Below are 16,241 nucleotides of genomic sequence, written 5' to 3'. Positions count from 1 at the left end.
ATAGTTAATATTAATAAATAATAATAATGTTAATTTATAGTATTATTTGTTTTATTGTAAATGGGGCCCAATTGCATTTCAATAAGCCCTAGGCCCCGTAAAACCTAGATCCGCCCCCGATAATAGTATACATATATTAATATATTTTGTATATGCTTACTTTAATTAAAGCATGTTTTAACCACGTGTCATATACAACAGCACCTTCTTTATTAATAAAATATACCTTGACTACTCAACATAATTTAAAGATTTTAATCGTTCAATTTACATAAGTATAATATAATTATTACTTTAACTTGTTTAAATTAAAGTAATAATAAAAAAGGTTAATATTCTGTTCTGTTGCCAGTAGACATTACCAAGAAAGAATCACTCTACCGAAATTAAATCCCACATCAGACCACTCAGCTGTTCATCATGTCATCGTCCAATCAGAGAACAGAATTATCACCTGATTGTCGTCAGGCGTTTTTCGTTTCATTTATTATTAAAAGAACATTTATTAATGAAAAAAATAAACCAAATAAAGAAAATCTGGTTATATTTTTTTATATTAGTACGTAGTATCAATTCTTAAATTATAATAAATAAGCTATTTAATCTAAAAATATTTTTAACCTTTTCATTTGTCGTATTGTGATTGGATTTCTTTCTTTGTTCGCCGGTTGACGTCAATATCACGCCGTGAACGTGTTTTAACCAATAAGAAAGCTGGAGTTGTGACGCAAGCGCGTGAATCGTCGCTTGCAGCGGTACTCCACTGGAACGTAAAATGGCGAGTGAACAAAATCCCCTGGGGCGGTCGTTCAGTAGGCTGAACATTGAGAATTTCCGACAAGATATATATTCGGGTCAGTCTCTGCTTGATTCACATAGTGAGGAAACGTCTAGAAGAGAAACATCAACCAACTCCGGTAAAAGTAATCAAACAGATTTGTCTATAATGCTACACATTATGGAGAATATACCGACCAGATACGACATCAATAGGAATCCACCGAGATCCAGTCGGAGTAACAAAGATAAGCTGACGTGTTCTCAGCAATCGGTACTCAGTGCTATCGACCGTTTTGTGAAAGCCGTTAACAACATGGACGCTACAGTTCTGATCCCGTCCAGGTTACGAGACATCGACATCCACGGGAGTAAGCTGAATCGCGTGCTTCCTCCCGGATTGTCTCACACGGATCTTTACAGTTTCTACAACATGTTGAAAGACGTAAAGAACGAGCTGTTATGGGGACCGTCGTCGTCCACTACCACCTCTCTTTTACCGATAAGCTACCTGACCGCACCTAGAAACATCTCGCAGTTAAGACAGACATCGGACGACGGATTAGGAAGCAGCGGATCGACATCGGATCCAGAAACCGATAGTGACTTTGAAAGCGTGATTACGGATCGGGGTGAATGTATGGACGAGCAAACATCGCATTTAGCTACAGCCTTCCGGCATCACTTGCAAGGACTACACGCCATTTTGCATCAGCTTGCAGATTCGGCAGATTATTTAACGGCCCGATATCAAGAAGATATAGAAGCCGTTTGTTCAGGTTTTTAATTAAGTTGTGACATTCCTATCGGGAAAATTTTTTATTAATTAGGAACTATTTAGTAAACTAAAGAAGTGTACTATCTAATCATTATTTTATTATTATAATTATTATTATTATTATATTATTATTTTTTTATCGAATACGTTGCCTCTTGATAATGATGTTAGGAATGATTGACTTTAAACAACTTAAAACTGCATAGAATTAATTTTTTTTTATATAATAGTAATCAGTTAAGTTACAGTAAAATGTTTGCCATTTAAACGACCAAACTATATAATAATCATTTTATATGTGTAGTCAGTATAACCGATATTTTTATCATTTATAACCTCTTAATATTCACAACCATTTGAAAAGTTTGTATCGCCTACTGTGATAAAACAATTTTTTTAACAGATTTTTAAAACTGTGACCTGCAGGAACTTTTTTATTATGAAGAAATATGGGACAAAATTAATGGCCTAAAGAAATTAAATGCAAAAATAGTAGGACCGTAAAAGATAATGAAAATTCGTTTTTCTTTTTTTTTCTCTCTACCGGATAAAATTTACATTGTTTTAATTGTTGGAATTATTTTATCCCGTGTGTCGAAATAAACAAATTGACATCCATTTTGTGCAGAGGTAAATTTGTTAGCGTAAATGGCCTATATTATGGCCGTACGTGTCTGCCGTTGGTAGAGGTAGCCGAGACGGGTTGGCAAATATGCATTGTTAGTTTAAAAAACGATACCTAGGGTGAACGGAAAAGATTGACGATGTATCGGTGTAAATACTGTATATAAAGCATATATATCTTACAATGTTCTAACAAAAAAATTGATTAAAAGTGAAGCAGATGTTTATTGGCTATTAAGATTGTATGTAAAGTTGTGCCTTCAATTAAAACTTGTTTTGTATTTAAAAATTGTCTATCTGATTTTTTTCTTTGCCGAAGGAGATGTTTATATATAAATCTAATACTGATATCATGTACTACAAAGTTAGATTTTCATATATATATCATTTGCTAATTATATACAAACTTAAACTAAAATTTGTCAACATTAATTCTTTAATTTATTTTTTTACAAAAACTTCTTTTAAATGTTCCTTTTTAAAAATAATTTTAGTTTATACTTAATAGGAAAACAGTTGAAATTTTTTATATATTAATAGATAACCTGTCAATGTATTTAACATAATTTTAATTATACTCAAAAATATCAGGTTTAGTACTTTTTATAATTACTGGAAGTCCTCAGCTTGTTAATTACATAAAAGTGGTTTAAAATGTTTTCCATAGCCTTGTTCTTTAAATATACACAGCCTATAATTCATTTCATGTGTGTTTTTTTTAAACAAAATAATTTGTCAAAATTATCTTAAAACATGTATATTAATAGCTTTAAATATCTCCCTTAAAAGAGAACTTTTTTTATATGTTTTTATATTTACTATCCCTGTACTTAGGGAGTAAAATGAGAAGTGTTAAGATATTTTTAATACATTATTATTGGGCTATATCTTGGTTTAACACATACACTGGTGACTTATCATTAAAAAGTGTTTAATGCTGTATTGTGTGTTGGTGGTGGTAGCAAACATTCTTGTGTTAAACTTCTATCAAGTAATAGTTACTACTTACATATCTGCATGTAATTGTCAGGAAACAATGTTTATAACGTTTAAATGCTTGATTTAGAATTTCTAAGTAGATTAATTTTAAAAAATATTTCTATTTATTAAAATTAAGTATAATACAAAACTGTTTTATAATTGAGAAAATAATTTTAAGATGAATCAAGCTTATGGATTATGAGAGAGATATATACAATTTTACTTTTGATTATGCTACTATTTAAATCTTATCATGTTTTCTTGATTCTAATTATACCTTATTTTGGACTTTTAGTCTCAAAAATTGGGGTGTGCATTAGAATCAGGTACAGAGTTAATACAGTTTTGTTTGCTCTTCACTCTGCTCGGCAGTTTGCATTTGAGTATAGACATGGTACTGTACTTATTCATGTCACTAAAGTTTTGGTTTTGGAACATTTTGGTAGTCTTGAACTACAGCAAGCTGAATGAACAATGTCCAGCAGATAAATCCATAAAGCTGCATTTAAGCAGTTATCCACTATGCTGAAGAACATGTATACAGATATTTCAGTGTGATACTACATATCTGGTAAATTTCTTGCCTTTGTAAGGCAAATGAAAAATTGTACTGTTAAAATTGTACCTGTTTCATTGTATGGTAATTGTTATATTGTATTGGTCTGCAGATCCTCTGTACCAGATAATGGAATCAGAAATGAATATACAGTAGAACCTCGATTATCCGGACTAATTGGGGATGAAGGTAGTCCGGATAAGGGAAAATCCGGATAATCGAAACAAATACTTTAATTTGTCTTTTAATGATAATACAACACGTTTTCTTTTCGATGACATATCGGCAATATTAAAAGTAAATACTGTANGCTGAAGATCATCCATGACAGTAGCATAAAAAGAATATAAACTAAATAAAAAATAAAAAACATAAATATCTACAAAATAAAAATAATGTGCATATAAATGAAATATATTAAAGATTAAAAAATTAATTAAGTAACCAAAAAACTTATTTTCAAAATAATTTAATACAGTCAAATATCAAACATAAAATACATTCCCACACTAAATAAAGAAGAGGTGCATTCCTAAAAAAGTGCATGATGTATGAATAGTGATCATCAAGACATTAATTGTATGGAGGATAAATTTAGGAAAACCAATATGCATGATAGTTTTAAACATATTAAATTAGTGTAAAAACATAACAGAAAACTTCTCTAACGTAAGGATTGTGCTACTTTATTGTTTTGCTATATAAACTGTATTGAAAAAATTGGACTTTTTAGAATAAAATTAAACAACAGAGAAACACTTCTTGAATATCTTTTGATAAATTCATTTGTGTTAATTAAATACAGTAGAACCTCGATTATCCGGACTAATTGGGGATGAAGGTAGTCCGGATAAGGGAAAATCCGGATAATCGAAAATCCGGATAATGGAGGTCCGGATAATGGAGGTTCTACTGTATTTGAAAAAGTGGACATCATGGAGCACTAAAAACTTGAAAATAAAACATTTTTTTAAAAAAAATGCATGCATTATTGTTTAAATGCATTAACTTTTTGTGGCTTTATTTTTGAAATAGTAGATGCATTATGTTCACAAGTTAAATTTTTTCAGTTTTGACATCTCAAAAAATAGGCATGCATTAGAATTGATGGCACATTACAATCAAAAAAACACTAATTATTAGTTCCTGTGACCCATTGATGCTTTCAACTGAATTAGAGGCCCTCTTCCTCATTGTTAGAATTAGTTGGATTATCATTGACCTAGTTTATAATTTAAACTATAGACCTTGCCCTTGAGAGAGGTCTGTGCCTCTCTTATCTCTCGAAGCTGATATCAGGAAAAGAAACTTAAGCTATCACTTCACTCTCTCCAATATGTCTGTTTAAAATATTATCTATATAATGATAAATAATGTAGATATTTATAATGTTTTTCTATATAAATTCACACAAAATATATACAGTGTGTGTGTGTATATATATATAAAATATAATGTCAATATTCTGAAGAATAGACTTAACCTTTGTTGAAACCTTAAAGGCCTCTTAAACTATAGTTTGAACAGTTCAGGTGTTCCAGTCCTACTTACATATTTGTTATTTGTAATAAGAACAAAAGATTTTCAACCTTAATTTTTCATAATACATAATATAATAATAATTTATTAATTACTGGTATATTTTGAGAATATAAAAATAATTTAAAAAGTTAACATACTTATATAATGAATTTTGTAGAGTTAAATATTCAAACATACACATACACTTGTATTGTTTTTATCATTAAAAAAAGAAGAAAAAATTATGATAAGACTCATTCATAATTATAGTATCAATATGAATTTATTTTTAAAAATTTATAAGAAAACTTTATAAAAATTTTGAAACTTAATCATATGAAATAAATTTTGTCTTTAAAATAAACATGTTTTATTATTTAGCTTAAATGTAAGAGTTCAAGTAAATATACTGGATTTTTACTTTAAACAAATTTTTTAAGCCACATTACAGAAATTTCTGTTTAAGTTTGAATTTCTTTTATTATGGCAGCATATGTTGTTACATTAAAAAAGGATATAAGAGAATTAAATAAATTTTAATTCTCATTTTTAATGGTTAATCAGAATTTCATAAAATTACATGGTTGAATGATTTTTTACAATGTACATAAAGATCCAGGATGTTCAAATAAATAGGTTTTAACTTTTAAATTATTAAGCATGACTTTGATAATCAATGCAATTATACATGTCATTGCATTCAGTAGTATTGTGAAATGGATGGTAAGAGTCAGAACTTTAAACTATTCACTAACATAAAAATGTTTAGATTAATAAATACAATAAAATAAATTTTTCTTATTCATGAACATAATTCTCAATATCAGAATTAACTTTTATATAATGTCAAAATAGATTTTTAAGATTTCAAATGAAGGAAATAAATGAATTATATTAAAAATTTATTATCTTAAAATTACATAAAGAAAAAAAATTTACATTTTTTTAAATATATAAATGATTTAGGTTACGAAGAATTAGAACAAATTTTCAATGTAGAACATATCATTTTAGATTTTTACATGAACATAACAATTAAAATGTAGGCTACTACAAGAAATATAGTTTCAAATAAACAAATAAATCAATTTTTATATAAAAGAAGTAATACTTTTTATGACAAATTTTATGTTTATAACTAACAATTTCTTTAAAAATTAAAATATAAATTAATAATTGCATTCTGTTTAATTTTATATATTATAGTCATAAAACATAAAAAGTAAATATTTATACATATGTATCTAAAAAAATGGTTACTGCATTGCAAAATTTGCAATATTTTATATCACAATCAACTGTTTATAATTACATAGCTGATTCTGTGTAAAATATTGCCAAATATTTATGTCCAATGAAATTTATATATATTTAAAAACATATATAAATGTCATTAAACATGTAATTGTTGATGAAATAAAAATGATATGTAAAAGAATATAATACATAAAGATGTATTAAAGTTTAAATTGTTTATTACTGATGAAATAATATAGATTGACATTTAAAATTGATTACAAGACAGATGAACATTGAAAAAAAAAACCTCAAAACCAAAAAATTAGTTTTTTTATATATCAGGTATGTTTTATTATAGTTATAAATGAAATACAGTAATTATAATATATCTTTATAATTTAATGCACCATTGCCAACAATGAAACTAATTTAATATAATTACTAGTAGTATAAATAAATTTTAATAAAGAATTATTTTACATTCATTTATATTTTTATATATGATGATAAAAGAAAACTTATATGCTTAGCACATTCACAAACAATAACAAGATATAAATCCTTCATTATATCTTGTTTATATGAAAAGATTTTCAAAACAAAAAAAATTATAATTTAAAGGAGGTAATACAAGCACATTGTATTAGATATTCTGTACAGAACTTAATCTGTTTGAGAATTATATTTAAAGCATGAGAAAATGTATATAAATTATACCTGCAAAATTTGGAGGTTATACATACAGCCAGTAATAAATTCTCATTACTCATGAATTCAAGGTTAAATAACAACATAAATTATATTTTTAAACATTTCCATATACATTACAATAAGTTTATTGTAATTTTTAATCAATATCCAATTGATTTTTTTCAATTGACAACTGGAAACTTTGATATAGCACTACTTATATACAGTACCTCCATACTCATGAAGCACTTTTGAACTTCTGAATAAGATCATCTTCATAAATATTAAATTGAGAACCTTTCGGTATCTGTGAATTATTAAATTTACAATTTTGCATTGTAAATGATGATAACATAAACCATAATTCAAATTAACTTTTATATACGAATGAGATCTATATATTTCTTAATTTTTAAGATTTTTTTCAGTTTAGTGCTATGTTGAATTTACTGCCATATCAGAAGTAAAAGGTAATACTAAATCAAGGTTTGATTGTGTGTTTATTTATATAAATCAAGAGTTTTTTATTTTTTACTGTAGGTACCAAATTTTATCAGTACATAACTGACTGATATGATTAGTACTATAACTAGGCAGATGAAATAGGTGCATAAGCACATGACCCAGGACAAAGGGCCACCAAAATGGGGTATCAAAAATGATCAGTATTAACAGAAACGTCTTCCCTTCCAACCGAACACTGTGTTGAGTAATAACTGTCAACAAACACTGATAAAGGTTTTTTGTGGACAGTTATTGATGAGTATTATATTTTTATTTTCATATTTAAAATTTTGTCACTGGGGATTGAGTCCATAATATTTTTTCCAAAATAGGGGAGAAACAAAAATCTTACACAGGGCACATGAAGAGATAGTTATAGCACTGGATATGATAGGAAAAAAATGATGATACAAAAAACTTATGCTATATGTAAGAAGCATGAACTTATCTGAATTTTAACTGCCTAGAAACTGAATTTTTATTTAAATCAATAATAGTAAATCAATATTATATAATTTTTTATTTATATGATAGATTTTATATAGAAGTTTCAAAGGATGCAAAAACATTTAATATTCATTATTAAATATTTTTGAATTTATGTAGTCTTCAGCGCACTTACTGATAGTAGCATTTGAACATACTAGAAATTTTATTCAATTATTGCTGAAGTAACTTGAGATTTCTTAAATAATATTTTTAAAATTAATAATATCTTTCTTTAGTCCATGGAAACTAATAAAAATTAGTGTGAAATTTAAGGCTGATAGATAGAATACTATCTAGTTGCAAAGGATAATTCTTCAAAAATATATAAGCTCATAGCTTATCATCATTTTATGAAAAATATCAGTATGTATATTAGATAGTTTAATAATTTTTCCAAATAAAGTTTTTGATTGTTGTGATATATAAAATAATTACATACATGCATTCCCTTCCAACCATCAATAAAATGTTATGGTAGACATGCCTATCAATGAGATCATGTTGCAATTGATTGAATTTCTTTTAACAATAAAAATATGACTAGCATACATAGTAGATATAATTAACAATATTTGTTTTCACCATCTGAACTATTTAGTGTAGGGGCATTAAAAAATGTCACCAGGGCTGGGAAAAATTTACATGGGCTCCAAGTGAATAATTTGAAAATTTATTTTGAATTTATCGATATATTACTTTTTACAAAATAAACTTTAGTTATTTTTAAGCAGTTTATATTACAATAGTGCATAAGAAAAAACAAATTATGGGATGATGTCTGGGTCTGAAAGTTTTTACCCCATTATACTTCCATCTTGTCAGCCCTGATTTAGTGATATGAACATACTGTATATTATTTGTTAAGTATAATGAACTTTTGTTAATCAAAGTTAATTCATGTTAAAGCTATTTTGGTTTATGAAAAGTTTTAAATATATATAAAAGGTTTCAAATATATTTGTTTAAGATAAGACTGAATTATCAATAGAATAATGTCAGTTTCTAATTTTAAAATTTTTGAGAAAAAGAACATAAGAGTTTGTTTATTTTACAAAACTAAGTATTTTTGAGCCTATTAGATTCATCTTTAGAATGTAAGACTCTAAGTTTTACATTCTAGACTTAATATTTTCATAAATACAAAAATCCAAAGAATAAATATGTAATTTGTTGTTTTCAAAAATGTTTCTATCCATAAAAATTGTTTGACTCTGAAGGTTGACGAATAAGGTTGAAAGCATTTGGTTTTCAGAAATAAACTAGGTCTTATAAAAACTATTATTTTTTCTGATTATTTTGAAAAACACACATTGATGGTTTTTTATATTTTAATATTCAAAAACAAAAGCTCAGTTATTTGTTTATATTTAGAAAGTGACATTTTAGCAGTCCTTCTCCTTAATTGAAGTAGAAAATTTAAGTTGATAGTTTATAGTTCATTTGATATTTTAATCTATAAACTAAGCTATTTTCAAAAGTTTACTGTATGGAAATAACAATTTATTTTTTCCCTTTGCATCTTAGAAAATATATGGGAAATATTCAAATCATTTTGTTACAATTGTTAATATTTTATAATAACAATAAAGGTTATTTTTTTTTGTATGTAATGAAAATATAATAGTTAACTAATTCAAATTGTACAAGGTTAAAATAGCCTTAAATTTTGTTGGAAAAGTTTAAAATGCTGTTTATAATGGTACTGTTATAACTAACAATTATTATACAAATATTGTATTACTCCTGTAGTAATGGGAAACTAATCCTTATACAATAAAAGTTACTTGACTTAACTTGAATTATCAAATGAAATTTTTTAGATTCTTCAGTCAATGGATTACACAGTTATTCTCCAGATTTATTCAGCTTATTCTTTGTTGTATTATGAAAGTAGATACTGTATTTAATTATATCAAAAAAGAATTTCTATAAATTAGATGTTTTGCCTAAGTTTAGATCTGACTTTTAAAGATTTATAATTCTTCAATGGAAGCAATCACAGTGACTGTTCTGTAAATAAAATAAACAGATTATATAATTCAATATAAACCATAATAAAATATATTGAATGTCATATTATAAGGAATTTTATTAATACATTGACAATGATTTACAAAAGTTATAGTTTTATTTTAATAATTAAAATGATTATTTTATTTTTAACTTTTCGCTTAGAATATAAATAATATGATTTAAAAATTTAAATGATATTTGACAAAAATGATAATGACATCTTTAAAAAATTTATAAGATTTAAAAATTAAATATTTACAAAACTTTCATCTTTCTATTTAGTGTAATTCTACTATCATGATTTATATACAATAAAAACAATACTTATAAATTGTCTATTTATTTTTGAGGTTAAAAATTTCAAGTAATTTTTCAGGAGATAGATAGATCAAAATTATAATGGCAACATAATAGTTTCATATTGCATTTTTGAAACATTACAAATATACATAATATATTTAAATTGAGATAATAAATGAAACTTTCTCTAAACTATCTACACATTATCTATAAAATATTTATTTAGTATGTAAACCTGTTTTTTCTAGAAAATCTATTGAGTTAGAAAATAATGTATTACTTGAATTTATACAAATTTTTTTCTCAAAAATATTTATTACACAAAATAATTTTTATACAATATTTTTTTATATTCCATTTACAGTAGATAAAAAGCATTTTCTTGTATAACAAAGGAATTCCATAAACATATAAATGCAGAAGTTGAAAGAACCTGTGGTATTCTGAAATGTTTCAGGCAAGTGGAATTTCCAGTTAAGAATCAGGATTGTGGGTAGAAATTCCCTTTCATGAAAGGGTAGAATGTTGAGCTTAAAATAGCATTTCATTATATATAATTAAAGTTATATGTTTTTAATTTAATCAAAGTAAATTTAAATGTTAAATTTATTATTATAATTGACTAAATTTTGAAAATTGTTAAATAAATTAAAACTTGAGTACTTATAGAAATTATGAAGTTTTATTCAGATTATTTTAAATATTAAATATAACTAAATAATTTCTTTAAATATAAACAAACAGCTGGATAAAAGCTGTTTGTTTGATATAATTTAGTATTATAAACATATTAAGTATACTTTTTAAAATGAAACTTTTATATTTGAATTTTAATTATTTAAATATTCTTTATATAAATTTTAATTCTTTATAATTATATAAGACTTTATACTTCTTGTTTTTATGTAAGTTATATGATATGAAGTAATAAGAATAAATGTAATATCATTCTAATGTATAATATGTTATCTGATTTCCTAATAACTAAGTTTGTAATAACATACCTATATTAGGTTACTGTGTTTTTAGGACAGTTTTTCAGTCTTCTGTTGATTTAAAGTAGCAATTCATATTTGTGTTGAAGCTTATTATCAACCAGAATTATAACAGGTAAGACGAAGTTTCTTTTTGTTAAGTGTTATACTGCAATGAGGTTTATAGTTTTCTGTCAGTAAGTTTCAAATGAGGATTTAGTATTGTCTTTGAAATATTCACTCAGGTTTACTCTTTTGTTTATAAAGGTAACATTTTCTTGATACATATCAGTCTTTAAACCATTTGTGTTATAAAGAAAAAATAATTATAAAAATAACAATGTTGTGTATATATTATATTCTGGTTTTTTTAACAGTAATTTTAAGAATTTTATAACAAAACCTTTTTCTTAAAAAAAAACTAGTTTATGAACTTGTCAAGTTGACATGTAAATTATTGGTAGATGTATGATACAAAGAATTTTTACATTTCTAAAATTATAATAAATTCTTATTTCTGTTCCAAGGTTTGAACTTTCTAAATTTAAATAAGTTAATATATTTAAACATAATATTTGTTTTATTTAATTTATAAATAAAAATCATTATTATAATTCTGTTATTCTTTTTAACTGTTAAAAAATTTTTTATTTCATTATTTTTAAAATCATTTTTACAAGAATGTATTTCAGAGAAATTTAGGATTAAATATTGCAATTACAATGATGTATCACTGGTTCTGACTTCTTTAACTACACTCAAATCTTTATCAGCATAAAAAGTATTGTTTAATCTACATTCGAACTGTCTAAGCAGCCATCTTCAGGATAAATTGATATATTAAAATTAGAGTACTTTATTAACATAATGTGCAAATTAATTATTTTATTCAGAAAGCATAAACTCAATTGTATTTGAAAATAATTGAACATATCAAACAAAATTATATATCTAAATATTTTGTAAACTGTATTATAAATAAAGTTCTGATTGTTTTCTTTACTATAAAACAATAGCTGCAACTTTAGAATTATACTTATAATAATGTTTTAACAATATTTCTAGTGCAAACATAATTTAATCTATCTAATAGAATGCATTAAATGGAAATTATCTAATTTTTCTGATCCAAAACAACAAAAATTAAGAAGTCACATTAAGGTTTACAAAAAAATAATAATTAATTTTTCCTTTACAATGACTTATTAAAGAAATATATTACTAGTAAATATACTGTATTTCTTTTATTAAATAACTTTACTGACTTATTAGTCATGCTCTTAATGTATCTTGTTAAAATTTACATTAAATGCAGACTACTGTACACTATAAGCAAACTAAGTACTGTAATTTACTGTGCATAACTTTCAGGCTATCTATGTTTTAAAGTAAATTTGAAAACAGGTGCAGAATATATGTAGGAAATTATATTTGATTAAGAGTCTCAAGCTTAAAGGGTCCTAAACTGAAATAATTGTTGAATTTTATCTATAATTTTTGCACTTAAGCTTGGAACTAACACCACATAAATATTAAATGGAACATTGAATAATTAAGATACTGCAACCAGGGCCACTGAGATGGGGAGCTGGGAATTTTGCTCTAGTTCCTGGAGTAAACGTAGGGGCCCATGATGGTTTTTACCACTATAAATTAATGTTATTTTATTAATACAAAAATAAAATCTTTAAGATTATTTTTATTAATAAAAGAAACATTTCACATATTTCATTTGTTCAAAAGAAAAAAAGACAAGAGGTACTTTCCCTGGCCCATACAAGCTTTGACAGTGCCTTGGCTCCAACAACCTATAACCAGATCTATTAATTCCCCTTTGATTAAGGGAATTAATTTGTAATTTTTTTTCTGACAAAGATAAAAAAAATCTTATTTAAAACTGCTTGTAAATAAATTTTTCTATATGATAATATAGAAAAATTTATTAACTAGAATTATTTAAAATATAATTCATCTTTTGTGAAGTTGATGAGTATTTTAAATTTCAGATTATTATTCTATATAATTCCATGACATATTTAATATATTTAATAAATATTATGGTTTCCTGAAGAAAAAATGATAATTTTGGGCATTTGTAGTTTTTATTGTTTATTCAATATTATCTGAAAATGCTTACTAATTACAATTTTTATAGAATACTTTCACAATAATTTAAGTGATTATTGCTAATATATAAACATATTTTATTAATTTTAATAATAATAATAATTAAGGATCATTCATTAATTACATTTGCAGTTTTGAGTACTTTTGACCTCCCTTCTTGTTGTATACAATTATGTATCTTTGGCAAGTCCTCTCTCCTTTTAATTATGTCTATAATTTTTCAAGAATCCCCTAACATTGAAGAAATGACAGAAAATGTTTGCAGAGTTTTTTTAACTGATAGTTTGTTCACATGTCTAGTGAGTAGGCAAATTTTTATGCTACTAATACCATTAAAAACATTCCCATATATAATGCCTTCACCACCACATTTTCTATTATATACAGGTATTTTATGCAAACTTTCCTCTCTTAAACTGTACAGTAAGTTATATGATATGAAGTAATAAGAATAAATGTAATATCATTCTAATGTATAATATGTTATCTGATTTCCTAATAACTAAGTTTGTAATAACATACCTATATTAGGTTACTGTGTTTTTAGGACAGTTTTTCAGTCTTCTGTTGATTTAAAGTAGCAATTCATATTTGTGTTGAAGCTTATTATCAACCAGAATTATAACAGGTAAGACGAAGTTTCTTTTTGTTAAGTGTTATACTGCAATGAGGTTTATAGTTTTCTGTCAGTAAGTTTCAAATGAGGATTTAGTATTGTCTTTGAAATATTCACTCAGGTTTACTCTTTTGTTTATAAAGGTAACATTTTCTTGATACATATCAGTCTTTAAACCATTTGTGTTATAAAGAAAAAATAATTATAAAAATAACAATGTTGTGTATATATTATATTCTGGTTTTTTTAACAGTAATTTTAAGAATTTTATAACAAAACCTTTTTCTTAAAAAAAAACTAGTTTATGAACTTGTCAAGTTGACATGTAAATTATTGGTAGATGTATGATACAAAGAATTTTTACATTTCTAAAATTATAATAAATTCTTATTTCTGTTCCAAGGTTTGAACTTTCTAAATTTAAATAAGTTAATATATTTAAACATAATATTTGTTTTATTTAATTTATAAATAAAAATCATTATTATAATTCTGTTATTCTTTTTAACTGTTAAATAATTTTTTATTTCATTATTTTTAAAATCATTTTTACAAGAATGTATTTCAGAGAAATTTAGGATTAAATATTGCAATTACAATGATGTATCACTGGTTCTGACTTCTTTAACTACACTCAAATCTTTATCAGCATAAAAAGTATTGTTTAATCTACATTCGAACTGTCTAAGCAGCCATCTTCAGGATAAATTGATATATTAAAATTAGAGTACTTTATTAACATAATGTGCAAATTAATTATTTTATTCAGAAAGCATAAACTCAATTGTATTTGAAAATAATTGAACATATCAAACAAAATTATATATCTAAATATTTTGTAAACTGTATTATAAATAAAGTTCTGATTGTTTTCTTTACTATAAAACAATAGCTGCAACTTTAGAATTATACTTATAATAATGTTTTAACAATATTTCTAGTGCAAACATAATTTAATCTATCTAATAGAATGCATTAAATGGAAATTATCTAATTTTTCTGATCCAAAACAACAAAAATTAAGAAGTCACATTAAGGTTTACAAAAAAATAATAATTAATTTTTCCTTTACAATGACTTATTAAAGAAATATATTACTAGTAAATATACTGTATTTCTTTTATTAAATAACTTTACTGACTTATTAGTCATGCTCTTAATGTATCTTGTTAAAATTTACATTAAATGCAGACTACTGTACACTATAAGCAAACTAAGTACTGTAATTTACTGTGCATAACTTTCAGGCTATCTATGTTTTAAAGTAAATTTGAAAACAGGTGCAGAATATATGTAGGAAATTATATTTGATTAAGAGTCTCAAGCTTAAAGGGTCCTAAACTGAAATAATTGTTGAATTTTATCTATAATTTTTGCACTTAAGCTTGGAACTAACACCACATAAATATTAAATGGAACATTGAATAATTAAGATACTGCAACCAGGGCCACTGAGATGGGGAGCTGGGAATTTTGCTCTAGTTCCTGGAGTAAACGTAGGGGCCCATGATGGTTTTTACCACTATAAATTAATGTTATTTTATTAATACAAAAATAAAATCTTTAAGATTATTTTTATTAATAAAAGAAACATTTCACATATTTCATTTGTTCAAAAGAAAAAAAGACAAGAGGTACTTTCCCTGGCCCATACAAGCTTTGACAGTGCCTTGGCTCCAACAACCTATAACCAGATCTATTAATTCCCCTTTGATTAAGGGAATTAATTTGTAATTTTTTTTCTGACAAAGATAAAAAAAATCTTATTTAAAACTGCTTGTAAATAAATTTTTCTATATGATAATATAGAAAAATTTATTAACTAGAATTATTTAAAATATAATTCATCTTTTGTGAAGTTGATGAGTATTTTAAATTTCAGATTATTATTCTATATAATTCCATGACATATTTAATATATTTAATAAATATTATGGTTTCCTGAAGAAAAAATGATAATTTTGGGCATTTGTAGTTTTTATTGTTTATTCAATATTATCTGAAAATGCTTACTAATTACAATTTTTATAGAATACTTTCACAATAATTTAA

The 16,241-nt window shown here is 25.0% G+C and overlaps 1 protein-coding gene across 1 annotated transcript; it reads left to right on the top strand.

The window, feature by feature from the left end:
- Nucleotides 1–676: 676 nt before the first annotated feature.
- On the top strand, nt 677–2,468 carry LOC111626053 (mid1-interacting protein 1A-like). The gene has a single exon (XM_023369330.1). It carries the CDS (start codon nt 776–778, stop codon nt 1,562–1,564), a length of 789 nt encoding a protein of 262 aa, XP_023225098.1. The 5' UTR covers nt 677–775; the 3' UTR covers nt 1,565–2,468.
- The last annotated feature ends 13,773 nt before the right edge of the window (nt 2,469–16,241 follow it).

This window comes from Centruroides sculpturatus, unplaced genomic scaffold (assembly GCF_000671375.1).
Source record: "Centruroides sculpturatus isolate CEXI.00-Female unplaced genomic scaffold, Cexi_2.0 scaffold350, whole genome shotgun sequence".
In the NCBI taxonomy this organism is placed as follows: Eukaryota; Metazoa; Arthropoda; class Arachnida; order Scorpiones; family Buthidae; genus Centruroides; species Centruroides sculpturatus.
This window is presented reverse-complemented; position numbering and strand designations above follow the sequence as displayed.

Bases quoted from the DNA above. Each gene is read 5' to 3' on its own strand.
- LOC111626053 (XM_023369330.1), top strand. From the start codon at position 776: ATGGCGAGTGAACAAAATCCCCTGGGGCGGTCGTTCAGTAGGCTGAAC.